The 27016-nt window shown below is 51.0% G+C and overlaps 1 protein-coding gene across 1 annotated transcript; it reads left to right on the top strand.

The window, feature by feature from the left end:
- The first annotated feature begins 11380 nt into the window (after positions 1-11380).
- Positions 11381-17051, top strand: Foxf2 (forkhead box F2). The gene is made up of 2 exons (XM_041632774.1): positions 11381-12951; positions 16160-17051. Exons 1-2 carry the CDS (start codon positions 11778-11780, stop codon positions 16321-16323), a joined length of 1338 nt encoding a protein of 445 aa, XP_041488708.1. The 5' UTR covers positions 11381-11777; the 3' UTR covers positions 16324-17051.
- Positions 17052-27016: the final 9965 nt, after the last annotated feature.

Genomic DNA, 27016 nt, shown 5'->3' with positions numbered 1-27016 from the left:
GGTGTGGAGGAGCTGAGATAAAGAAGGCTATCCCTAGTAAGAGTTATGTGAATAGTTTATTTAAGTGGCTATTAAAGGACAAAGGACAAATTAAAATATGCATATGAATGGAAGTTAAATGACAGTTTAACACTCCCTAGGGAAAATCCTAAGTCATTGACCTGCTGTCGGCCTACCACGGAGAAGGCAGCAATCCTGGGGGCCCGGAAGTCTTTTTTGAGACCCACATTGGAGCACCGGACAGAAATCTCAAAGTCCAAATCAGGAGCAGATGGAGAGAGAGCACGAGCAAGGAACCCTGGACCGTGAGGGGTGCACCCACACACTGAGACAATGGGGGTGTTCTATCGGGAACTCAGCAAGGCCAGCTGGCCCGGGTCTGAAAAATCATGGGATAAAACCGGACTTGCTGAACATAGCGGACAATGAGGACTGCTGAGAACTCAAGAAAAATGGCAATGGGTTTTTGATCCTTCTGCACGTACTGGCTTTGTGGGAGCCTAGGCAATTTGGATGCTCACCTTACTAGACCTGGATGGAGGTGGGTGGTACTTGGACTTCCCACAGGGCAGGAAACCCTGATTGCTCTTTGGGCTGACGAGGAAGGGGGACTTGATTGGGGGAGGGGGAGGGAAATGGGAGGCGGTGGCGGGGAGGAGGCAGAAATCATAAATAAATAAATAAATAAATAAATAAATAAAAAAAATAAAAAAGGTCATTGAAGCTTCAGGTGGACTCCCAGCTCCACAGTCCCCAGCGCTTCCGCCTTTCTTTCCCTAAAACATTTGATTGTCTGCACCTAAAATGAAATCATGAAATCAAGAGGTCGCCTACTCTCTCCCTCCCTGCCCCTGCCGTTCAGGCCTGAACAACTCTCGCTGAGGTTCCCTCCTGGTGCCCCGGGAAAGACCTGCGACTGCCCTGGCAGTGTGGGCGCGATGGGGGCCACTGCCCTTCGCAGCCACAAGCTGCAGTCTTCAACAAGGCGACCAGCAGAGGAGCAGCGGCTTACTATCTGTCTAGTCCCAGCTGTGTTCTGCCACCACAGGTCCAGGTCTAAGGTCAGCCTCGGCAGAGAAGGAAAAGACCAACGAACCGTCCACGTCTAGCTTCTAGGTTGTACCCTGACGCTCCTTGAATTTCGATCCCACTTGCAACCGCCAAGGTCACTCTTCTGTGATAGGGCTAGCCCTTGTCCTCTGCCCGGGGCACGTCGGAGTACGTCATAACCCTAGGTATTTAGACAGTGAGCAGGAGGCTCGTGTCTCCGTGTCTCCTAGCCTACAGCAAACAACACTGGACCACCACGGGTCACCCGGTCCCTTTTCCAAGACTTTGTCTGGCCGCGCACCTGCTCAGCTCGGCACCCTCCCGCCTTAGCCCTTTCTTTCCATGCTTGTCTACTCCTTAGACCCTAAAACAAGGTGCAGGAGTCTGGTTAGGGACTGGCACCGGAGGCAGAACCCAGTTCTCTCCTAAGCACTTCAGGCTTCGGGAAATCCCCCGCAAGGATGGCAGCCACAGGGATCCGCCCAGATTCCATGGAATATGCTTCGGGTCAAGGCCGACCTTCACCCAGCGCTGCGAGAGGGAGGAAGCACTAAGCTTGCACAAATTCGTTTAATAGTCCCACAATAACTCTATCTCCACGTATAGAAAAGTGCCCCCCCCCCAAAAAAAATCTGTTCAAGGGCAAACAACTCGCGAAATATTCGGTGCGCAGAAAACGGAAAGGGAGCCGCAAAACAAAACCCATTCACCTGCACCCTAAGTCTTCAAGGCTGCAGAGTCCTGTGGTGAAGTGGGTGAGGGGAGTGGTGGGAGATAGATGTCTTTTTATAGCCTGGCTGGGGCTGGAGACCCATTTTGCCCAGTAGGACTTGGGGAGCTCCTTGGAGCTTGTGGACCTTGGGGGACACCTTGCTACTCTGTTGCCTTCCACAAGATGACCCAGGGGCTGTCTCTTGCTTAAACGGAAAACTTTCCACCTCAAGTAGAAAAGACTACTTTGCAAGTGCCCAAAGGGGCCCACAATCCCGCAGGGTTCCTGGAGGGACAACTGTGAACACATTTTCTTTCCCAGGCGCTTTCGCGCTTTCCGGGTTGGGCCTCAGGAGCAAAGGACTCCTATAACGCAGGCCTGCTGTGCGTGGCTTCACCCGCTTAAACCATCCCAGGACCCACAGACCAAGACAGGGCAAGACCCAATGCAACTGAAGTTGCCGCGCAGGCTTTTCTAACGGGGGAATTTTTGCTTTGGAGCCGCTGTCCTCCTTGATCCAGCGCAGCTGACACAACCACCATCACTCCCGCAGGAGTTTGCACCCCTTTACCCGACGTGCACACGCGCTTGCACACACACACACACACACACACACACACACACACACACACACTGATACACGCGGAGGAACTGAGCCCTGATGCACGGTGCCAGTACACACCACCCACTTGAGTTCTCTTCCCGGGTGCAACGAAGGAATCAGAGCCTTCTGGGGTGCTTCTTGGTCCCAGCCTTAAGAACAACCATCATGCCTCTCCGGAACTGATCTGGGCATTGAGTCCCACTCACAGCCTAGAAAGTCCATTCCTTGATGAGGGAGCTCCTAAGAACACACCGATAAACTCAAACGTGCACTTGAGAGGTTGCTACGATGGGAGCAATCCCGCGTAAGAATGAAACAGGGTGACTTAAAATAAACAGAGTTTTTATTGGATTGGTCCAAAAGTAACAGTATGGATGTGTATATATTTTTACAGCCATTGTTTCCTTTTTATAGTCACCGTGGGAGGGTGCATCGTCATTATCCCTTAATTTTTATTATTTCTATTTACGGAAAAGGGGGTTAGGAACAGAAGCTTGGAGGTATTTAGCAACGGATCCCAAATCAGTAAGATCGGGTGCAATTGGCAAGTTGTAAACGTCAGGCTTCCTGTCACCATCCCAGAGTCATTTGCCCGCCAAGGGTTTTACTGAACAGGAAGGAATGCGTGCTGTTAGTGGTACTGAAAGAAAGAACCAGCACATCAACAAGTAAGTATTAAATGTATGTTCAGAGTCTTGACCTGGGCCAAGGGGTCAAGGGGCAAAGCCAATAAGTGCCTTCTCCCAGCACTTCTCAAGTCCCCTTAGCCCTTCTAGTCAACCTTCTCCTACGGGCACTTTCCAAGGATGGGGAATGTTCTTCGGGGTGAGCCACTGCTTAGAGATGTATTTGAAAACACTGTATAGCAAGAAGGATGACTCCAAACAACTAGACACACACACGCATATAGATATGTTCTCTAGAACAGGTGTGGCCTGTGCTAAAGAAAGCAGTGGTGATGGGGGAGGAGGAACAGCACACACCCAACTTTCAGTAAAGCACTCTCCCCGACTCAATAGCCGGGGCGAAGCCAAACAACTTGGGTTTCCTTTAGATGGAGCACCACAATGGAGAATTCTATTTGTGCAATACACACAGAGACAGGTGTCCTACCCTGATTTTGAACTGGGGGTAAAGAGGGTGCGCTGCTCATTTACACCCAGAATAAAGCATTTAGTCTTGAAAGGGTCAGATCTGGAGGTGTGATGTGTAACAAGAAGGGTGTTTTCATAAACAGAACCTCCAGAGCCGCTTAAACTATTTCAGCAAGAAGTGAAAATAGTGAAAAATAATTAAGGCAAAAGAGATTTTTTTTAAAAAAAAAACTTGATTCTTCAATGCGGGTGTGTGTGTGTGTGGTGCTGGTAAGGGGGAGCGGTATCTTTGCCTACTACTATACCTCACTGAGAATTCTTCAAAATATTGAACACAAAGGTACCAAAGTAAAACTTTGTTTATTGTATGTGAAATTTGCCGGCTTTCTTCTTTCCTTTTAAGAAAGTATCATTGAGGAGCAGAGCCAGGTTCATTCTCGGACACCAGGACTCAGAGAACAGCCAGTGGGATTCCTGGGTCACTGGGATGCTTGGGTCTCTGGTTCAAGCCCAGCATGCTGGCAGAGTCTACTCCCACCTGCCTGGAGCCTCCACTTTGGGTCCAGCCTGCCCACAAAGAACCCTTCACGTTCCATTTCACCTTGCAGAATTTCACCAGGACAAAGTTAGGGAGCCAAAAAGTTTTCCTCCGTCAAAAAGAGTGACTTGATCACTCAGGTCACTGAGGCCAGCAGAAGATCAGATGGCTGAGGTCCAGAAAGGAAAAGGACAGTCTCTGTGAAACCCACCGCAACAGGTTTGGGGAAGGCTAGTTCGTTCTTCCTTAGTTAGAGTTGGCTGGTTGGTCGTCCTTTTGTTTTTGGTTCACTGGTTTGTTTACCGTAAGACCAGAGGAAAGTTCCAAGAGCTCCCCCAGGAAATTTGAAAACGAAGAAACAAAGCCCTAACCACCCCGCCCCCTCCACACATACTGCTTCTGCGAACCAAAAACTAAGGCAACTGAATGAACTCTTCTACAATAGTTTATTTTCCTCCGAAAATGGAACTGGAGAATGTGCGCTAAGGGGGCGAACCGAACGCGAGATAAGCTAGTATTTGACGGCACGAGTCCACCTAGGGATAGAACTAGCGGGCCTCAGACTGGTGCGCGGGCTTGGCGCCTCCCACCACCACCACCACCACCACCCACCACCACCTGGCTCCTGCACCACGCAGGTGAAGCGAAGCAGTTGGCAGATCACTGCGTGCTGTCCCTCAGGATGCTATTTCCAAGAGCCTGGCGCCACCCAGCGGAATCAAGATGAACTCCGGGCGCCTCTCAGCCCCTAAGATTTTAAAGCACACAAAAGCCAGCAGACACTCCTCACTCCTCGGAGAATTCCAAAAGTCCACGCCCAGAATTTGCAGCTCACTTCCCTCTACCAGCAAGGACACTGTGATCAGACCCTTTAAGTAAGTCAGCCAGGCTGTACTCTCCTCTTTGACCCCCAAGAAGCAAAGTGTGTCCTCCCAGATACAAACAAAGAAGCATTCGGAGTTGATATCACTCGGAGCAGGGGTATAGGTTGGCAGGCGCCAAGATAGAGTCGTGGGGAAGGTGGGAAAGAGGAGGAGGAGGTCAATAAATCATCTGGAGGGAATTTTGGCTTTGGTCCTTGTTTCCGAAAGTTTCGGAGCGGCTTTGACGTTGGGTACATAGTTATTCTCTTTCCAAGCTCGCCCCTCCCCATTGCAGGATCCCTGGTGTCCAAGGATTGTGTTTGAAAGAGAGGAAGCATTCTTGAAGTGGTGGGTGATGGATTGTCTAAACCCTTCTAAGATATTCTGGACGGGGTATTTTGAGGCAACTCAGCCTCGAAGATCCCCCAGGAAGAAGGGGTTGAGGGAACAACGCCCACACACAATCCAATCCAGAGCCAGGTGCAACAGAATACAGGGGATGGGCAAGGCCTGTCCGGAGAGGGAGGACTAGGGACAGGTGGAAGCCCCTGTATCCTCGGCATTCGAGATTCCCAGTTGTTCAGGCTGGAGTCGTGGGCACATCGGTGTGATTTGGTAGGGGGAGGAGGCCCTCAACACCCTGGTGTCAGGAGAGAGGGATGGAAGGGGCAAGGAGTTATGGGACACCCTCAAACCACTCTTCGAATCTCATTGGTTTCTCTGTCACTTTGCTGCCTGTGGTTTGCCTTACTGTTGTTGATTTCCCGAAGCCCAGTGGGAAACCTAGCCAAAGTAGAAGACTAATACTGGCAGAGGAAGGGCTTATGGATGACCAAATCCATGCCAAACACATAGATCTACCAGGAGGACCCCAGAATGCCTAACATCAGGCCGAGAGGACCACTCTGGGGTTCTCCTGGTAGTACTGGAACCGGTGGCCACCAAGCATCAGGAGCCTCTTTCAGGAAGGGTTAGATGCACGCCGGATGTGGACTGAGAAACTGAAGGCTAGGTTGGGGTGGAGGGGACTGCTTAGGCCCAGCTCTCCCATTCTTTCCCAGCACTCCTTTCCCCTTGGGCCAGTCGCGCTAGTCCTTAGCCCTCTGAGACTCCTAGGACCAAGGGGCAAGTCGAAGAGGGACCCCTGGCCGGGCGAGGGTGGCAATGGAGGAGGGAGAGTCCCCAGAAGCAGCACTTCAGTGGCGGCGTCTGGGCGCCCCGAGGTCCCTAGTTGGCCTCTGGGCGCCGAGCACGTTTTATTTATCCGTACAGAGGATGCTGGAGGACAAAAGAAATATTTGGACGTCAGAACTGATTTATATTTTTGGAAGAGCTACGTTTCCTTTTCTGAAGAGAGGCGAGCGCGCCCCATATCCTGCGCTCGGTGGGAGGACTGCACCGAGTTTTGATGCTCCAGGAAGTTCATTTGCTCGGAGGCTCTGGGCCCGGCGTCCTGCCGTGATCGCTGCCCTCCCAGATATTTATTTATTTGGGGGGAAGGGAAGGTAGAGGGTGAGAAGACCCAGCCAGACTAGAGAAGAAAACCTGGCCCCTGGGTTGGGACCTCCAGGGCGCTTCCGCGACAGCCCGCCCGCCCACAGCCAGCCGACCTCCCTGCTCCTTCGGGGGGCATCTGGGGCCAGTCTTGCAGCCTCCGGGTGTTCGGTGGGTGCTCCTGTAGCAACCCCTCGCCCATTGGCCAGTGTCCTCCCGGAGGGACCACTCCAGGCTGTGCAGTGCCACCCGCATGAGCCCTAGTGGCGGGCCTAGCCACCTTCCTCCTCGAAGGAGGACAGAAAGGAGAGTAAGGGAGGTGAGAAAACTCCCAAAAGAGACCGAAGAAGGGTGTGCGAGAATTCCCAAGGGAAGAGACACCCAAGGGCAGGGTGGTCACCTGGAAAGAGTGCAGTGGTCCAGGGCTCTTGAGAGCGCCTGCGCTGTACACCCATGCACAAGAAGCCAGCAGGCTCTCACAGATTTCCAGATAATTTCAAAGTTAGATCTTGCACTCTAAAGTCGGTCGACTTTTCTCCCAGCTGCACAAGCGGACGCAGAATCAACGTGCCACAGGCACCACACTCACACTTGATTCCAGGATGCGAAGTGCAGCCCCCCCCCCCAGCTTCTTTTCCATCTCCCCTCCGGTGATGATCCGGCCTGTGCCTGTGCCCCTAAACACAGCCGGCTGTGGAAACCTAAATGGCATTCGTTCCTGGGGCGGGGGTTGGAGGATGTGGGCCGGAGGGCTGGCTCCTGAGAACATTCCCACATTTCGGAGTGCGGAGTGCATCTGGCCACCTAGAAAGGGATAGAAAGAGGCCTATTTTTGTTTTGTTTTGTTTTGTTTTATGGGGGTCTGGTAGATTAGCCCTTCCACCTCCAAGCACCTCTGACCTGGCCAGCTAGGTCATGGAGTCATGCCTACAATCAGGCCCAGGAGCTGTGGAGCTGTGGAGCTGTGGAGCTGTGGAGCTGTGGAGCTGTGGAGCTGTGGAGCTGTGTGGGCTGATCTTTCAGGAAGGTGGGCTATAAAAGAATTCTGCCCTGAGCACACTCGCTTGGAGAGCTGAAGGATGTATTCAAATAAAACGTGTCTCTAGGCTTTTGTGACGAGGTAGCTAGGAGTTCTGAACCAAGGAAAGAGTAAGAGTGCCTATTCCAGAGGGGGTGTAAAATGATTAGCTTCACCTCTCTTCAATCCCTGCTTTCACAGCAATCACCTAATACCCAAAAGATCAACTCTGTTCCTGACAGATACTTTAAAGAGGTCTCCTCAGCGATGGCAAAAGACCCTGATCTCTGCTCCACCACACGGCAATGAAAAAGGTATCTTGGGCGTTCAGAAACCTTCTGCCCACGGCAACCTAGTACCTAAACACACGGTGAAAATGATGAGGCTTCTTCCGATGGTCGGCTCGAGGCTTTCCCACTCGGGTTCAGGCTGAAAGAAAGGAGGGGTGCAGAACAAGTCGGCTCCCCCACATCAGATCCTAAATGCCCCTAAACACCACTTGTGTAGAGATGGGTCTCTCCCATCTCTACTGGTTTAGTCTAAACCCATTCATGTAAAACCCACGAAACAAAGGAAGCGTGCTAAGAAAAGATGTAAACCACAATAATGAAGAGATTTCCTAGAATAAAATGTAGATTACAGAACAAAATCAGAGAAACCCAATTTTCGATGAGTTTACATTCCCTTGCTCTGGAACAGGGATGGGACTCTATGGGCTTGGAATGGGAAAGGAACCCGCAGCCCAGATGGAGACAGTTGACCAACCCAAAAGCCATGGGCTGAGGACTGTTCTGAGCTGTACACTTCTTGGTTAGCAAAGCACGTGGGTTGTTCTAGAATCATTAAATGAATCACACCTGTACTTTCCCCGTTTTTTAAAAAAATTAAGATTTTGTTGTTTACAGGAAATTAAAATCTATGAAGGGCTCACAAGAGAGAGGGACCTCCTAGGGAGTGGTACCAATCTAAACAAAACAAGGTTTCAGCAATGAGACTTCTAACCCCCTTGGCGGCTAGGGCTGGGGCTCGGGTAGAGCATCTCCCTTGTCTGTGCCAATCCTCAACCCAGCAAAAACTAAGCAACCCTTTCTGCCCACCAGAAAGGGATATTAAGGTAGGGAGAAAGAATTTGACCTATTTGTTATCAGATGTGTTCTTACCCAATAGATTTGGTTTTATCCATAGTTGAAACACAGAGGTTTCCAGCAATAAACTGGAAAGAGCACTAAATTTGGAGTCTTCCCACCACTCCATCCCTGGGCAAGCTGTATCAAGTGCCCCTAGGATCTCCAAGAACACGTTTTGGAGAAGACATCTTCCTGCCCAACCGCTTATTCACTAAGCTCCCCACCTTTCTGGACTTGGGAAGGGGCAGTGTGTAGATCCCTAGAAAGAAGTAGGCTTCGAGTTTGCAGGCTCCCTCATTGACCACTGCCTGAGATCTGCTGTTTCCGACAGATTTAGAGAAACTTGGGACCCTGATTGATACCTGGATAATAAAAGGAATTCTTCCAAAGCCTCTTGTAACTTAACCCGTTGAATCAGTGGAAACTAAAAATACATCAAGGGTGAGTTTTTAATTTTTTTAAAAATAGCAGTTATATATAGGAGTGTCTGTAACACTCCTAAAGTCTCAGGTATCCATTATCAAAGGACCCCATTGGTTCCCAAACTGGGAGCAAATGGCACAGAAGGTTATTAAACCTTGCCATGGTTTTAAAAGGTTTCCCAAACCTTTTTTTTTTTTAGGCCAGTTTAAAGCAAGTGCTGTGGGGCCTGAGATACACAGAATCCACAGGTACAGAAAACAGAACAGGTGCATAGCTGAGTGACCACAATACTAACTTCATAGGAGGTCCCCCAACCTGCTGCCCACCTATGAAGTGACCTCCCCCTCCACAAACTCTGTACACACTCACACACAAACACAGTTAGGATCACTAAAGTCGGCCCATGGAGCTCCTTTAGGCCAATATCATCCTCTACACCCAATTACTACTTCATATAAATAATTATTTTCAGACACTGAAAAGTTAGGTTTAATGAGCACATATTTACTTCCATATTAAATCTTATCATAAAATTAGTCCAGGCAAAATGACGAAAGAGAATGAGGGGGAAACCAGCGTGAAATAAATGGGGCCTTGCACCCCAAATGTTCAGTCGTCAGTCAAAAAGAAATTCTTAGAAAGTCGAAACAACTTCAACCCCCAACCCAATCAAAACATCCCTTCCGGAAAGGAGCGACTTGTTCCTTTTTTTCTCTTGCAAATGAGCGGTCCACTCAGTTCGGCTTGGCGGTGTTTTCTTAGCTGACTCCGGGCTACAATCGGGCCATTTTCGGACACATTCCCATGTAGGTACCAGGGGTGCTCTGGAGGAAGCTGTCGACGCCTGTTCAGCTAATTTAGGTTTTCTTTGTCTAATTACTGTGGAGCTTAGGGAAAAGGAGCCGGGCTCAGGGCAGTAAACTGACACTCGGGCTCTGTGTGTGGTATCCAGGCAGGGTTTGATGGAAAAAGCCTGCTTCCACTCAACTTCAGGTCACTGTCTGGGGCCAGCCCCCTCCCCCCGCACCCGCCCTTTCCTCTGTTCCTCAGACCCACCAGCACTCTGCGTAGTGAGCAGCCCCTATGGACTAGGACACTGAGAGTTGGTGCCCCCCCCCCACCCCAGGGTACCAGACTCCACTCCGCTCCACAGGACTCTTTGTTACATCTATACTGGGGTCCCTACAGCATCCTCCTTGCCCTCCCACCTTCCCAGCCTCTCCAGCACACAGCAACCCAGTCCTCTCTGCGCCCCAGCAGAAGCGTGCACCGCTGCGCCTCTCGTTTGCTCCCCAGGTGGGCATCTTTCCCTCTGGGCCTAGCCACCAGCTCTTGTGTGGCCAGGCCCGCTTCAGCCTCCAGCTCTCTTTGCAGCCCCTGTCCGGGGTCAGACTACATTTCCCCGCACGTGTAATCCAATAACTAACTGTCGGGTCTCGTTGGAATGATTTCTCCCGAGGGCCATCTCTCTCTGAGCCTACTCTTACCGAGAGATGAATAAGCCACAACTGGGGGAGTGTTCTCGGATGAAGTGAGCTTGGCCATGGCACCGGAGTGGGGAGGGGGGGCGCACCGGAAGACTGACGCTGTAAGCCCACTTGCAGCCTTGCGACGATAAATATAGCTATCTCCTCACCTCTGAGTCTCTCTCTCTCTCTCTCTCTCTCTCTCTCTCTCTCCTTGAAGTGAAAACGACAAGTCAGTGGAAGGTGGAAGCAAATTAAAACGAATCCATTCGACTCAAGTATCCTGAGTGTCTAAAAGCTGGCCCAGGTTTCTCCACCCAAACCCCAGTGCTCAGCTTACAATACGTTCTTCACTGCCCCGGGGCCATAGCTCAAGGGCGCCCAGTGCTTGCCCTCTACTCTGAACTCTCAGAAGCCTGCATGTCCAGCCAGAAAGAGAGACCCAGGATTGGCACGTTACCTTGGGACGTCTGGCACCCTGGCGTGTGGCTGAGGGCGGCACTGTCTAAATGAAGTTGACAGATGGTGTCAGTTCGGGCACTGGGAATCTTGGCTAAGGAGGCTCTTCCAGGGCACCGCCGCCCCAAGACTCAGCCCCCACAGGGTCCTGAAGAGGTGGGGGAGGAGCAGGGTGGGTCCATTCCCGGCGCGAGTGGGTGGGGGTTTCTGGGTTAGGAAATGGGCTGCTGGAAGGGACAGAGAATGAATTGCTGAAGTGAGGGGTAGTCGAGCCTTGCCAAGGTTGGGAGTTCTCCTCCCAGCAGAAGGGGAAAGGAAAAGAACCAGAGAAGAATTAGTACAGCGAGTAGGACCCGGTAGAGCCAGGGAGGCGATAAGAGCAGGAGCCCGCCGCCAGGTCCGGAGGGGGAGGAGTGACGCGGGCCCAGAGCGCCCTCCCCGGGGCGGGCGGCGCGGAGCGAGGAGGGGGCAGGGCGGGGTGGGGTGAAGGGAGGGAGCGAGGGAGGGAGCCAGGCGGCCGCAGGGAGGGCGCGCCAGGGAGGAAGTCCAAGAGACAGAGAGAGGAGCACTCCTGTAAGAAGACGACAGGCTAGTCCCCGGGGTCCGGGCTGAAGTCTGGGCTCGAGGGCGCAGCTGTCCGGCTACGGACAGCGTCGCCTTGGTGGCCTAGGAGGTAGTTGCGCAAGGCGCCGGCCGGAGGCTCGGAAGAGGGATGCGCGGGGCGTTGCCTCCGACCCGCCGCCGCCGCCGCCCGAAGCCCCAGAGGAGCTGAGAGAGGCTACTCCGAAGCGCTGGCCCTGAGTGGCCCCGGCTGCGGCGCGGCCGGCGTACTAGGGCGCTTGCCCGGCTTGTGGGCCAACCCGGCTCCGGCGCCGCTGGTCCCGGTCCGGGGTCCGCCCCCCAGGGCCGGCCTCGCTCCAGGCTCCCAGATGACCACCGAGGGCGGGCCCCCGCCACCTCCGCCGCGCCCGCCGCCTGCCCCACTCCGCCGTGCCTGTAGTCCGGCGCCCGGCGCGCTCCAGGCCGCCTTGATGAGCCCGCCGCCCGCCGCCACCCTGGAGACCACCTCGTCGTCGTCATCTTCATCTTCAGCCTCCTGTGCCTCGTCCTCTTCCAACTCGGTCAGCGCCTCGGCGGGTGCCTGCAAGAGTGCGGCGGGTGGCGGCGGCACGGGATCCGGGAGTGGGGGCACCAAGAAGGCGACCTCAGGTCTTCGGCGACCCGAGAAGCCTCCCTACTCGTACATCGCGCTCATTGTCATGGCCATCCAGAGCTCTCCCAGCAAGCGCCTGACGCTCAGCGAGATCTACCAGTTCCTGCAGGCGCGCTTTCCCTTCTTTCGCGGCGCCTATCAGGGCTGGAAGAACTCCGTGCGCCACAACCTCTCGCTCAACGAGTGTTTCATCAAGCTACCCAAGGGCCTCGGGCGGCCCGGCAAGGGCCACTACTGGACCATCGACCCGGCCAGTGAGTTCATGTTCGAGGAGGGCTCATTCCGCCGGCGGCCGCGCGGCTTCAGGCGGAAGTGCCAGGCGCTCAAGCCCATGTACCATCGTGTGGTGAGTGGCTTGGGCTTCGGGGCCTCGCTGCTGCCCCAGGGCTTCGACTTCCAAGCGCCCCCTTCAGCGCCTCTGGGCTGCCACGGTCAGGGTGGCTATGGTGGCCTCGACATGATGCCCACAGGTTATGATACAGGCGCGGGTGCTCCGGGCCATGCGCATCCACACCACCTCCACCACCATCACGTCCCCCACATGTCGCCCAACCCGGGCTCCACCTATATGGCTAGCTGTCCGGTGCCTGCAGGTCCTGCGGGCGTCGGTGCGGGAGCGGGTGGCAGCGGTGGCGGCGGTGACTATGGGCCGGACAGCAGCAGCAGCCCAGTGCCCTCATCCCCGGCCATGGCGAGCGCAATCGAGTGTCACTCGCCTTACACTAGCCCTGCGGCACATTGGAGTTCGCCTGGCGCCTCACCTTACCTCAAGCAGCCTGCCCTGACGCCAAGCAGCAACCCTGCAGCCTCTGCTGGCCTGCACCCCAGCATGTCCTCCTACTCGCTGGAGCAGAGCTACTTGCACCAGAACGCCCGCGAGGATCTCTCAGGTAAAACAAAGCTCCCAGGCCCGCTGCAGCCTTAACCTAAGGGCCGGGGATACTGCGCCTTCTGTTCCCAACGCTGGGGTCTGTTTAAGTGGTATGCTGGGGGGATTGTGCACCGTATTCCTGGCTGGGAGGATACGATTTGATCTTACAGCATTCTCTGATACTATGGGCCAGCTGGTGGGTTCCAGAATTCGCCAACTGAAGAAGGGTGGTGCCAAGCCCTAACTTTCTTGGCCTACGGTACAGTACGACACTGCAGACTTTTTTCCCAATTAGGCCAGACTCAGCTCTGAAAGAAGGCATGTGACTTTTGGAGACCTTGGTGGAGGAGCTGGGTTTGGTTCACTTTGTTCTCCTTACTCTTTTCAAAGTTCATTTTGCCCTACTTTAATTTCAAAAGTAAATGGCAGAGAGGAAGAGTTCTTAGCTGAGCAAGTAATGAAAGGAGAATGCAGGGAACAGGAGAGAAAAGCTACGAGTCCCAAGGACACTGCCAGTGCCTGCCAGTGACAAGGGGCACCAAGGAGAAGTCATTGAGCACACACAACACAGTGGATCGAGTTAAGGACACAAGTTTGTCCTGTGCCTCAGGGCATGGGTGGCCTGCTGTGATACCCCCAAGAAATGTGCCTAGAGGCCACTTGCAGTGTGGCTGGTTTATGCTGTGTGGGTTGCAAATTATGAAAATTTATTGACTTGTGAAAAGTGGTGAAGGGTGGGAGGAGAGGAGGGAGTGGAGGTTTGGCTAACTTTATCTAGAGGATAGCACTAGACCCTTACTAAATCCCCTGGGGCTCCCACGGGTGCAGATTGAAATCTGGGAGCTTGTCTGTCAAGGGCAAAACCCAAAGGTGCTGTCTCCCACACACTTCCCATCCCAGTCAGAACAGTCACAGGCTGATGCTTACCTCCCTATGTTTGTGCCAGCATGGGCAACAGGAGCTTGGGGGAATCGGGACGCCAAGAAACAGCAAAAGATCTTGGAGAAATTTCCCAAATAAGCCTTTTAACTGGGGGTCTCAGAGGTTAACCAAACAAAGACAGTCTAGGCAGGACCACACGGGAGAGGATTTTAGGCTGACTTAACCCACAGAGAACAGAGTCTTGTTCAATTTTATGGGAATTTCAACAAGTAACCAATACAGATGACCCTCTCTCAGATTCCCCACCCCACCCCCACCTCCCGCCCCACGGGCTAGCTGTCAGTCTCCCACCAACACACTGAACCTATTCCTCCCTCCCACCCTCGCTTGGCCTGCTGCACCAGGCCCATCCTCTGTGCTTCCCTTTGGGTAGACCTAGCTTACCTTGAACTCAGAAGGTTTGCCAGCTGCCAGCAATCCATAAATAAATCTAGAAACAAACAAGCAAATGCCCTGGAAAGAGATTTCTGACCCTTCTATTAGATCCACGTCCCACGCCACGCACTGTAGGCCATGCACAAAACCCCCAGAAGTCCCTGGGTATGGCAGCTTAGCTCTTTAGCTTGGACAGAATGAGAACTGTCCAGCTAATAAGGCAGACCTCGTATCCGTTGTTTCGGTGCCTTGTGAGCAGCCTTTCCCACAAGCTATAGCTTAGGCCGACCTGGCCCTGCTGCTCTTTCTTCATCGAAATTTGTCCTCTTGTCTTCCTAGAATATTCTCCTGATTTTGTCACCTCCAGTAAAGACCTCTTGAAGGTGGTTTCAAAGAGCCCCCGCATTGTAAATAGGGACCCTGCAGGGCCTGGTTCTGAGTGCTGCCCACACGAATGCGGCCCATTGAAACTGGAAGGTCCCGCAAGGCCAGTCACTGCTGAGGCGGTGGCCCAGGGACATCTGGCAGCCCCCAGCACATACATCGCCACGCACACAGCGCGACCCTCCTTCCGCCACACACCCGCACGCGCCTCGCCCACCACTTTCAAGGCGGTGGCGAAGGCAGCGTTCTCAGGGAGGCAGTGGCAGCTCGATCTGCCAGGGCCGAGAGTAGTCAGCGCTCACCGCGAAGCCCTGCGGGCCCCACAAGCCCGGTGTCTGCGGTCCGTCGCGGTCCATCAGAGCTGGCCAGCGGCGACCTGTGGTGTCGGCGCGAACTGTGGTGCTCGCTGGCGGCAGCGGTGGTGGCGAAGGATCCGGCCGGTCCCCGCGCGCACCTGGGCTGCTTCTCGGGAGCCAAGCAGCGCTGAGCTGTCCCTCGTAGGCGCCGAGGCCGAGCCACACCCGCCGCTGAGCGGCCTGGTCGCTCAGCGGCGGGTGGCGGGTGCCAGCCATAAGACTAACGCTTTCCGCCGTTTTTCGCTTTTTCGCCGGCTTAACGCTTTTCTTCTGCTTACAGCCACGACAGGGAGCAGCATCGGGGGTGACACAGGCGTGCGGCTGGTGCTTGGGGAAGGCCTCCCGCGCAAACGCCCAAGCACGCGGCGAGATGGGCACTGAAGCCCCAAGCCCACGGCTCCCTACCCCCACCCCCGGAGCCAAGAAAGCAAAAGCAAAAGTGGGCGGCAGATTGGCGCTGCGAGGGACCGGCTCAAGCTCTGGGCCGCCTGACACAGGCTGTCCCCAGGCTCCGCTGCCAGTTCCCTCGGGGACTCATAGGGCAGCTAGACGCCCCGGTCAAAGAGCGCTTCTCAGCTTCCTAAACTTCGGGTTTATAAACGGGTGGACGAAGGGGTCGGGGACCTGCGGACTGGGGATGGGTAGTGGGCTGCTCCCCACCCCCTCCACTTTTCGGGCTCCTTCTCCAGGGTATTGTCTCTGTCATCCATTGTGGATCATGGGGACATGGGGACAGCCCTTTTTTCCAGCGTCTTGATCTGAGACAGGAAAAAAAGGCACAAAAATAGAAGTGAAGGTTGCAGAGTGCTTGTGCCCAGCGCAGTCTGCATCTAGGCCTGCCAGAGAGGTCTCCGGAGCCCGAGAGGGAAGTAGGAATTCACGAACAGATTCCCTCCCTCGGGGGAGGTACTTAAAACCAGGGCAAGAGTCTTGGGATTTGAGGGAGCTCCGAGAGCTGGGTTTTTGTTTGTTTGTTATTTGTTTTGTTTTGATTGTTCGAGTTTTTTCCTTTCCTACCGGTTTTATAGCCATATTCCCAAAGGCCACTAGCTGATTTTGCACCGCCCGTCAAAACCACAGATTAAATTGAAATTTTAAAAGTAATACACCTCACCGTCATCTGGATGACTTTTACTGAAAAGATTTTTTTCCTCTCCTTTATTCTTCCAGTGGGACTGCCCCGTTATCAGCATCACTCCACCCCAGTGTGTGACAGAAAAGATTTCGTCCTCAATTTCAATGGCATTTCTTCTTTCCATCCCTCCGCCAGTGGCTCCTATTATCACCATCACCACCAGAGTGTGTGCCAAGATATTAAGCCCTGTGTTATGTGAATAGACAGAGGCCTTGAAGGCTGCTCTTCCTCGTCTCCCCTTTCCTCCTCTCCCCTCCGAGAGGGGCAGCTAGGAACTGCACGGACTCACATTCTGTGCACACGGACGGATAGCCCTAAGTAACACACTTACACAAATGCCCAGGGGAGCCCTGCTCGCCAATATTTGCCCATCGTTGGAAGAGGACACTGTTGGCAAGGCAATACCCCGGAGGAGGGACAGAGAGCGGACGTGATGGTAAAATGTTACTACGTGTAAGACGTAAACTTTCAGTTCTGATTGCGTTCACTGATCAGGGTCTGAAAAGGTGTGTGAGTGTGTGTGTGTGTGTGTGTGTGTGTGTGTGTGTGTTGGTGTGTGCTTTTCAAACAGGCAGTGCTAAAAGCACAGTATTTCAAGAAAGCCTTGTTTAGTTGAGTGGCCCAGTAGGAGATTTTGCCCACCCCACCCCCAACACTCCCTTCGGATACAGGTGCCAAAGAACATTGTGAAGAAATGAAGAACCGAGGAGCCTAGTTTAAAAAAGTGGCTCTCAGTATTGTGACAATACAATATTTTTTACAAGGTTGTTTTTCTACCACCATATTCTTAAAAATATTTTTATGATCTTCGTATACTCAACACTTCGCTTGTATTTTAAAAGGAGGGTATATTTGCACTTCTGTATACTTTTACAGTTTGCCAAACTATTTTGATGTAAGTTTTTTTTTTCAATAAAATGTGTTTAACAAATAGTTGTTTTAGGGACCCTTTCCTCTGCAGTCACCCCGTCATGGCCACACACACCCCAGGCAGCCTTGCAATTCTAGACTGCCTACCCTCAAGTTGTATAACTGACATGAAGTGGGAGGCCTCTGCTTTGAATAAGCCTGGCCAGTCCTGACTGTGGGTCTTCTCAGGGAGACACTTCGGTCATTCCTTTCTCTGTCCCGCTCTCACTTTTTCTAGCCAAACAATAACCAGAAGGGGAAAGAAACTTAAAAACCACACACACACACACACACACACACACACACACACGCACCAAAATAAAAAAAAAAACAAAAAGCCAAAACAACAAAAGCTGGCAAGATACTGAAAGCCAAGGGTTGGGTCTGAGGAAGTCAAGTTTTGTGCCCCTTTGGTTTCCTTGCCTGTGCCCAAGAGTTCTGCCCCTTTGCTCCTTTCTCTCACTGGAAGAAGCTAGGGCAGAGCCCTGAGCCACCACCCTGAGCCCCACAGCCTCCCACCGTCCCATCCAGGCTGTAGTTTGCTTTGGGTGGTCAGATCAAAGGGACCCAGAGCGAACAGAATGCAGCAAGGGGGTTTTAACTGGCACCCTCCACAAAGGCTCCCACAGCACTGCACAGCTTCTCCATCCTTTCTTGCTGGGTTTCCCTACCCTGAATGCTACCCACAGAACTGGCAGCACACCGGATAAAATGGGAAAATAGTCCAGCGAGGCAGGCGGATTTATTTCCCACCCAGAATACCCTTCTGTTGGGAACAGAGCAATGTGCATCTTTAATCATGTTGCAGCAGCTTTCTCTTCAACCCAGGGCTCGATTTTTGTTTTTGCTTTTGCATCTCGAGTGGGAAACTCTTTCTTTCAAATTCACCACCAGGTACTTATTTGTAACTAGGGTGAGTGGTAAAAAAAAAAAAAAAAAATTAAGTATTTCATTGCATCTCAACATGAGGTGGTTTCCCAAATAAAACATCTCTTGTTTCAAAACTCCTAGCCATATTCCTAACGCTTAAGCCTCTTTCTTGCACTAAAAAAAAAAAATCATCACCGAGTTAAACACGTTTCTGCATTATCATATTTGCATTTAAATCGAGTATTTTCTCCACCCCGCCCCCCTTTTTGTCCTTTATTCTGAGCTACTCGGGGGCCTGCTATAAATTATGAAGTCAGTCTCAGAGTTTGCTCCGACCACAGTGCTGTGTTTACATTCCTTCCAAGGCAGCCGGCATGGTCGTAATTTATATCCTAAACACTTGAACGTAACTTGTTTATACAGAGAATGACGGGACCTCAAACTCCAGGCCGGCCCGGCCAACCGCATCCGGAGGATCAGCGCGCCCCCTGGTGGAGCAGGAGACAGGTGCATGAGGATCTGGGCTCAAAAAGCGCTAAGAAGCCTTGCTTTCAGTGGCTCATCGGTACAGACCTTTAGAACACATCACCGTCGGGGATTATGCTTTCTGCTTTTAGGAAACACTTCTGATTCTCTCTATTGTGTCCTTCTCATCCGCAGTTTCATCCTGAAAGCTGATGGAGACTCATTAACCCTCCTGACCTTCTTTACTATCTGCTAAGATCTTGACACCTTTAAGCTGCTAGAATTCTCCTCGATTAAGGTCACTGTTTCCTTTTGAGTCACAAAAAGATGCTTCTCAGCTGCCCCTCCCTCCTAGACACATGCACGCAGACATGTTGGTAGTCATTTCTTCTCATTTTTTTTCGAGTTAAAAAAAGTGTCTACATGTTTCTGAAATATTGGTAAGACAATCCTAAAATCGGTGCTACAGTACTTTTAAGAGTGAAAATAAATAGTAACTCAATGAGGAGGGTCCGAATCCCTCAATTCTTTGTATACGTTGGGGACCAAACCGCATGCTAACCCTTGCTCTGCCCCTGAGCTCACCAACCCACACTGGAAACTGTGTTTCCAGTCTTCAGAACTCCTGCTCATTGGCAGATTAAAATGATACACAAACGGATACCTGATTATTCTGTGAACCAGTGATGGCTGGCTCCTTAGGCGTCTCTTTTCAGTCAGAACTGTGTAAACGAGGAAGGAAGGCAGCAGGTGAAGATGCCCAAGCCAGGGCTGGGCAGTGGTTGTCAGTAAGCCCCATACAGTTACCCCAGGAGGTGGGAGGGGACAGTGCGTTTCCATCAGCACAGCAAATACCCCGAGATGAGCAGCAGAGAGAAAAGGGCGATGTGACTCACGCTTTGGAAATCTCCGCCCATGGGTTTGGCAGGTGTTTTTTAGGGCTGACTGGTGTAGTGCATCATGATGGAAGCGTGTGGTGTGGTGGAGCAAACTGTTCACCTCAGGTCTGGGGAATTACAAAGGAAAGGATGGAGTCCCACAAACCTGCTTAGTTAAGCCCCCAGTGATCAGAAGACCTCCCACTTGGGCCGATGGCCTAAAGGCTGCACACCTTAACCAACAGCAGAGACAGCTCATGGGCCTTTGGGGGCCGGTCCAGATGCTAAATATAGCACGTAGATCGTGGTCCAGTTTACAGATAATCCTTAGGCCATGGACTTGAGGGGTCGGGCCCAAACCCATCCAGAAAAGCTTTTTTTTTGTTTTAAATCTGACACTGCAGACAACAGGCAGGGCAGAGGTCTTCTTTCAGAAGCAGTGGCTCTCATCCTATGGAACCTCAGAATGGCCTGGAGGCCTTGTCAATAAGGGGCTGCTGGGATCCAGCGGGTTCAGACATGTTTCTCATAAGCTCTTAGAGATGCTGAAGGTTTCCAGGGACCCCACTCTGAAACCCGTGGCTCTGGGAAACACGTAGGCTAATCTCTTAAATTAGTATACATCTAAAAAGCTGGGTCTTTAAAAACAGTTTTTCTACCCCAAAGTATCTCCCTCATTGATTACTAGGAAGCACAAGATCAAATTTTGGAACCTATTCCAAAAACTAAGATTTCATTTTTATCCAAATATATAAGAGTCCTTGTTTTAGTCTAACGGATGATACAAAAAAAAGTCATGTGACATCCCTTCAGCCTCTCCCCCACTTTAAAACAGAAAAATCCCAGAAGTCAACACAGAAGACAGTGTTGGACATGCGTCCCCAAACAGAACGCCTCTACTTTCTGTACAAAGTTCTGAGAATGCAATAGAGAGAAGGAAAAGCAGGGGGGCCCTGAACACAAGCAGTGAGCAGCCCTAGGCATAGGGGTCAGGCAAGAGCAGGAGGGGGCAGGGGAAGGGAAAGGAGGGGAGACAAGAAGGGGGAGAAATGGAAAAAATGAGACAAGAAAAGGAGAAGTAAAAGAAAGAGGGAAGGCAAGTCAGATCAACGGGAAGGGAGAGAGAAAATAGAGGAAGGGAAGGAGAGAGACAGGGACAGAGGGAGGGCCAAGCAAGGTTTGGACTGGAGGAACTAGGAACACACTTCCAGCTCTGGCACATAGGAAGAGCAGTCCTGGGTCCCAACTCCTGTCTCCGGAGGCCCCTGCTGTGTCTGGGCTCTACCACCAACTCCTTGGCTGATAGGGCAGCACGCTTGTTTCTGTGGGCTTCTTCCTGGATTCTGGGAAGGGAATTTTTCTAGCTGGGTATGCTCATATTCTCTACAGCTCCTGCAGGTTCTAGAAATTCAAGAACATTTCCTTTAGGAAGCAGGAGTCTGGTTTTATGGGGAGTTTGGTCTATCTGGATGGAACGCTAGATGGCATAAAATGGAGCAGGATGCTTTCTTAATAGAAAATCTGCAGATTCAAGGTTTGTTTTTGTTTTTTTTTTTTTTGTATTTTTGTTTTTTGAGACAGGGTTTCTCTGTGGCTTTGGAGCCTGTCCTGGAACTAGCTCTTGTAGACCAGGCTGGCCTCAAACTCAGAGTTCCACCTGCCTCTGCCTCCCGAGTGCTGGGATTAAAGGCGTGTGCCACCACCGCCCTGCTAGATTCAAGGTTTATTAATTACTGTGCCTCATGGGGATTAATTCAGAAAGGCATCAGCTTATTTTAGGATGGAAATATATATATTTTTTCAGAATGGAAATACATTTTACCTAACCTGCTTCTGTGAAATACAGCCTTACTTGGCAAGGGAAAGTACCACTGATGTAGACATGGGGCCTGGGAAGGCCACAGCACACAGACTGCAAGATCCCTGGGGAAAAAGAAAAGAAAGCCCTAGAAGTTCTTTTGGGGTTCAGAGGGCTTCAAGACCACAACAAACCAACCAATAAATATTCAGTTTACCACCCCCTCGAGGCCTTGTGTGATAGATGGATGTTATAGATCCTGTCCATCCAGGACTGGGTCACCAGGCCTCTTGCTATAAATGCTTATCACATAACAACTGAGTTCTGAGGGCCAGTTGAGAGCTAATGCCCTGGACTGCTCTACTCCAAAAGAGGCCCTACCACAGGCTTAAAATTGCTCTTAAATGGACCAAGTCTGGCCAGAGTGGAGGGGGAAGAACAGCTGCTTCCTCTCTCTCTTGCTCTTTCCTGCTGGTCATTAGCTACCATTCTGGTCTATCCTGCTACTCACTCTTAAGTAGGTCCACCCAGCACCAATCATGCTGGGGCCATCAGGAGGTAGTGTGGATGGACCAGCTGAGCCAGGGGACCCAGTGATGGTCAACCCGCACAATCTCTCTTCCAGAAGAAGAAAAGCAGAGTTCTTTGCTCTGAGAAGAAAATTCCTCCATGGGGTTGAAGTAAGAGCTCCTCAGATTCTAAAGACATCAAGGAACCTAACAGACATTCACCCTCGAGGATGGCAGCGTTCTGAAGACACATCTGTACTCCCAGATGGCTAGCAGGCTGTGTAAGCCTCATGAAACTGGGGGCAGTAAAAATGGTACCCATAGCTGTGGCACCCTGAGGGGAAGGGTCATCTCATCTGGTAAGGATTGACCTCCATTTTCTTTTTTAAAGAAACTCTTTGGCATAATCAGAATCTTACTGATATTTCTCTAAGTCCTTCAAGCATGGCCGTTGACAGATGAGGAAACCTCATATGCTAAGAGTCTCGGGAGGTCTCCCGATTATGAGATAGCCTTGCATAGGTGTATGCCTGCCTAGCAAGAGCTTTCATTATCAGGTACCCATCAACATCCAACCCATGACAGCCATGCAGCCAAGACTGAGACTGGCTTCTGCATAGCCACACCCAGCAGGGCAGGCATGCTGTTCTGTTCATAGACATTTTTGTTGTTGTTGTTGTTGTTTTAGGGTAAATTCTGCAGAAAAGGAAGGGCCATCCTAGCAGGCAGCTATCTGTGACTGTCTTTAATACATTACTAAAACTTTGTAAAGGCCTTGTAGGGGGTCAAGAAAATACACTAATTTGCATCCAGGGCATAGGATAGTTGGACAATGGGCTCAATGACCTGGCCTCACCTTCTTCTGTTCCTGCCAGGTGTTAATATGCTAACTGGTATGAGACCCTAAAGTGAATAACAGATGTAAAGTCTACAACCTCAAGTCACTAAGATAGACCTCATCTGCCCTGGGAACCAGAGGACAACAAAGGTAACAGGGCAGAACATTCCAGACCGAGCATGCCAAAGCTACCACTAAGAGAAAATACACCCAGTCAGGCACACAAGCACATGCTAACACAGGATATAAACACATTGGGATGCTCATACACACAAACACACTCATACATACACTCAGGTGAAGATGTGTAGATACTTAAAACACATAGAGACTTGTACATATACAAAGAGGCACTTACACACACAGACTTATAGACATATCTGAACATGTGTATATATGAACACACTCCTATGCAGACATACACACGTAGCTGGACATTTGTGCACAGCCATACATGCACATACTCTAAGAGGTACAGACATAGCTAGGTACTTGTGCACATTCAGAGTTGTAGCCTCACATACACCCACACCTTGGCTCCTGTGCACAGGCATATAAACCACTCACACAAAGGCATGCACACATCAGAACATTTATGCACTTACAGAGACACATCCACACATATTACTCAGAGGAAGGTAAACAGATAAACCTTTTTTTTTTTCTGGCTCTTGGCCCACCAAGAGCCAGACTGAATCCCCTGAAATTATGTGCCAAAAAAATAAATAATAAATAAAGCCCTTTCTCTCTTCAAAATAAAATTAAATTCGGGAATTTGCTGGAGGCTAGAAGTATAATAACAACAGGTATATTGAGCAAAGCAACTCCTGGGTGGGTGTGGGATAATGCTTTTGTACACTGTAAAGATTTATCAGTTGTATTGGTTTAATAAGATGCTGACTGACCAGTCGTCAGACAGGAAATATAGTTGGGGCAATTAGACTAGGAGAATTCTGGGAAGAGGAAAGGCAGAGATGCAGTCGCAAGTCAGATGCAGAGGAAGCAAGATGAGAATACCTCACTGAGAAAAGGTACCAAACCATGTGGCTAAACATAGATAAGAATTATGGGTTCATTTAACCTATAAGAGCTAGTTAGTAATGAGCCTAAGCAATTGGCCAAATTGTTTATAATTAGTATGTCTCTGTGTATTTATTTGGGACGAAATGGCTGCAGGACCAGGTAGGACAGAAACTTTGGTCTACAGGCAGGTTTTCCAGTCTCAGAGATGGAGGCTAGAGAAGCCACATGCTCGAGCTAAAGCAGGGAGATGTTATGGGTTGTAGGGGAGGGATGATGTGTCTGCCACAAGCTGGGTTTGTGTCCAAGTATGGTCAAAAGCTACGTGGTTAGGTGGGAACTTGAGCAGGTGGCTTCAGGAGAGGAAGCTTCAGTAGCCACCAAGACATGTGGAGCTGGATGTTTGGTGCCTTTCCTTTGTTCAGAGACTCTCTGAGTGGTCTGGATTTGGGAGAGAGAGAGAGAGAGAGAGAGAGAGAGAGAGAGAGAGAGAGAAGAGGGAGAGAAATGGGGCTTTCTGGACAGTGCAGGGACTCCAGAGGCTCCAACCAAACCCAAAGTTCCCTCAAGCTGTGGCATTAGCCTGAGTGGTAGCAAAGCTTGTGTAGGCTTGGGCTGGCTAGCTCATGTCAACTTGAGAAATATAGTCGTGAGAGAAGGGACACTCAACTGACAAAATGTCTCCATAAGATTGTCTGTGGATGGGGATGGAGAGATGGATCAGCCGTTAAGAGCACTGACTGCCCTTTCAGAGGACCCGGGTTCAATTCCCAGCACCCACGTGGCAGCTCACAACTCTCTGAAAAATCCAATTCCAGGGGACCTGACACCTTCACACCAATGCACATAAAATAAAGTTAAATAAACCATAAGAAATATTTTTTAAAAAAAGATTGTCTGTGGACAAACCTGTAGAGCATTTTCTTAATTAGTAATTGATCTGGAAGGACCCAGTACCCTGTGAGCGGTGCCACCCTGGACTGGTGGTGCAGGGTTCTATAAGAAAGCAGGCTGAGTAAGCTGTGAGGAACAAGCCAGTAAACCCTACTCCTCCATGGCCTCTGCATCAGCTCCTACCTCCAGCTGCCCTTCTGGGTTGAGCTCTTGCCTTGGCAACCTCCAGGGGATTATGACTCCAGATATGTAAGCCAAATTAACACTTTCCTCTCCAAGTTGCTTTTGATCGTTTCGTTTAATGGCAGAAATAGTAACCCTACCTAAGACAAGGTCTAGCCTTCGCTCCTAGGCGTGGAGGCTAGTGGGTTGGGGCTCCCAATGAGCAGAGGCCGAATTTAAAGTTAGGACACAGGCCAGAGCAACCTGAGGGAAAGCAAGCAACCTTCTGACTTGGCCAGGAGGACTCAATATGGATTCCTGGGTATAGAGGCCAGGGGCAGCCTGAGAGCATGGCCCCCACCCCTGCATCCCGAGGAGAATTCCACAGCTCCCATGATTGGATGGATCCCCACAAGCCACTCTCCAGCTTCATTGCTTCTCTGATCAGATCAGAGGGTGAGTGAGTCACTGCGGGTTTTTAATTTGGAAAACAGGGTGACATAAGAAAGAAAGAAACCACAATTCTATTAACAATTATGTGCACGACAAGGGCAGGGTTACAACTTTCCTTTTTCTTCCCCCAAATCTGCACTAACATTAGAGGAGGCTTTTTTAAAACTTCTGAGCAGGCTCAAGTCTCCTGGAACAAACAAGAGGTGACTTTAGAGTTGGGGAGCTGGAGGGGGTAGGGTATCGATAGTTTGACTCTAATATTGTATTTGTTGCCACCAGACCCTGGTGAAAACACTAAACCTGGCTTAATTTACCAGGATTTTTGCATAAGTTGGGATATAAAGACTCTCTCTGGGGGAATAGGCACTAAGAACCCAAGTCAAGCACCCCACATGACAGAGAACAAATATGATGTTGTTGATGAGTTGAAATACTCATAGCCACTCTGAGTTGTTACTGTGCACCCCAAGAAAACAGGAACCAGAGGTCACGGCCCTCAGGGAAGGGTGACTAGAAGACCACCCTGTGTCCTTGACTTCGCAGTTTTGAAAATCAGCCCCAAAGCTCTGAGCAGCGGAGCAGTTTGCTTTGCCTCCCTGCCCCCCCCCCCCCCTGGCTTCATGGCAGGCTTGTACTGTCACCATTGTGTTTGATATTGGACTACGGCAACAGATAGGGTGGGGGTGGGAGGTCCTGCGTGGCTTGGAGCTGTGTGAAAGTCTGCCACATTTCCTTCTTCCTAGAAGCCTGGGCCTGTGAGAGAGAGACCAACACAGTAGCTACAGCCCCATGGGGTCCCCAGCTCCACCTCTGCCACCTCCCTTGGGCCCAATCCTGCTCACTATTATATTGTGTTCCCACCCTCAGCACTGCCAAAAGCCCACGGTGAGCCCAGATGTGCCTGCATACACCTATATGCCTGTGACTCAGCTCAGCAGTGGTTCTCAGCAATCGGCTGTGAGTACAGAAGCCCATCTCTGTCCCTGGAAAAATCACCATCGCGTTATTAACTTCCGAGGCCAGACACATGTTTCCCATAGATTCCTCCAAGTGCGAGTGGCCACCGCAGGGGAACATGGCCTTTGAGGATGAAGAGCGTGTAATTAAGACATAATCTCTCCCGCTTTGTAATATATGAAGCAGTAAATGGCTGCCGAGGTTGAGTCGGAACGTCAGCTTCCCTGGGTACCGAAATATCTGCAAGCTGCGCACCGTCCGCTTTCAGGCTTTCTTTGAAGGTTGGTGCCGCTTTGCAGCACAGAGCAGCTGCAGACGCACAGTCAAAAGCTTTCCTTCTGGGCCCCTGGGCTTGGTGTTGGTTGATGGAGATTTACACTGAGGCCCACCTGGGAGCCCAGCTGCACTGACAGCAGACACAGGGCAAAGCAGACTGCAGTGCTCACTCACAGATAGCATGGGGGGCTTTGCTTTGGCTGGAGCAGGGGCTTGTGGTCAGGGAGTTTTGATTGTGTGAACATACAGCTTTCCACCAGAGCTTCCTGCATTAGGTGCAAGCCAGAAAAAAAGGCTTCATGTGGGGTTTTCACGTTTTCAGAAGTCTGCCTTTCATAGGTCAAAAGCCCTAAGCTTTTTGGATCTTTACATGGGAGAGAGGTTCCAACAATTTTACATTTATCCTTGCAGAGCTAACAAGGGGCTGTGGCTGACCACCCAAGGATATGAGCTGTGGTCAGTCATCCAAGATATATGGATTTACATATCTTTGGCAATTTGGAGTCTCTATACTGAGATTCTTGCTAGATAACATAACCTTAAACTCTGGGGCTAGAGCAATTTTTGAAAACTTTCTAAATTGTTTGGTGTTTGAGATGACTCTTACTGTATTAGCCAAGCTGGCCTTAAACGCAGAGCTCAGGCCATCCTCAGGCCCAGGCTCCCCACAGGGTGAATCTGAAGGCATTTAGCTGTACCTATCTAAAGCTAATGTCTGGGAAGGAATGTCTCGGCCCCCAAGACATTAACTCAACCATCTATCACACCTCGCTGACCAACCCATAGGAAGCAGATATTTGGGAAGGATGGGCTCAGTACAGCGCTGTGCTCTGAGTAGCACATGGGCAGAAATCTGAGGCCAC

The sequence above is a fragment of the Microtus oregoni genome, unplaced genomic scaffold (assembly GCF_018167655.1).
Source record: "Microtus oregoni isolate MIOR12 unplaced genomic scaffold, Mior012 000042F_ref0000377, whole genome shotgun sequence".
NCBI classification, from domain to species: Eukaryota; Metazoa; Chordata; class Mammalia; order Rodentia; family Cricetidae; genus Microtus; species Microtus oregoni.
Note: the sequence above shows the minus strand (reverse complement) of the source record. Positions and strands in the feature narration are given on the sequence as shown.

What these genes read in the sequence shown, in the direction of transcription:
- Foxf2 (XM_041632774.1), top strand. Translation starts at nt 11,778, where the DNA reads ATGACCACCGAGGGCGGGCCCCCGCCACCTCCGCCGCGCCCGCCGCCT. An exon ending in CGCCCGCGAGGATCTCTCAG is followed by an intron (nt 12,952 to 16,159) that starts GTAAAACAAAGC and finishes TTATTCTTCCAG; the next exon opens with TGGGACTGCCCCGTTATCAG.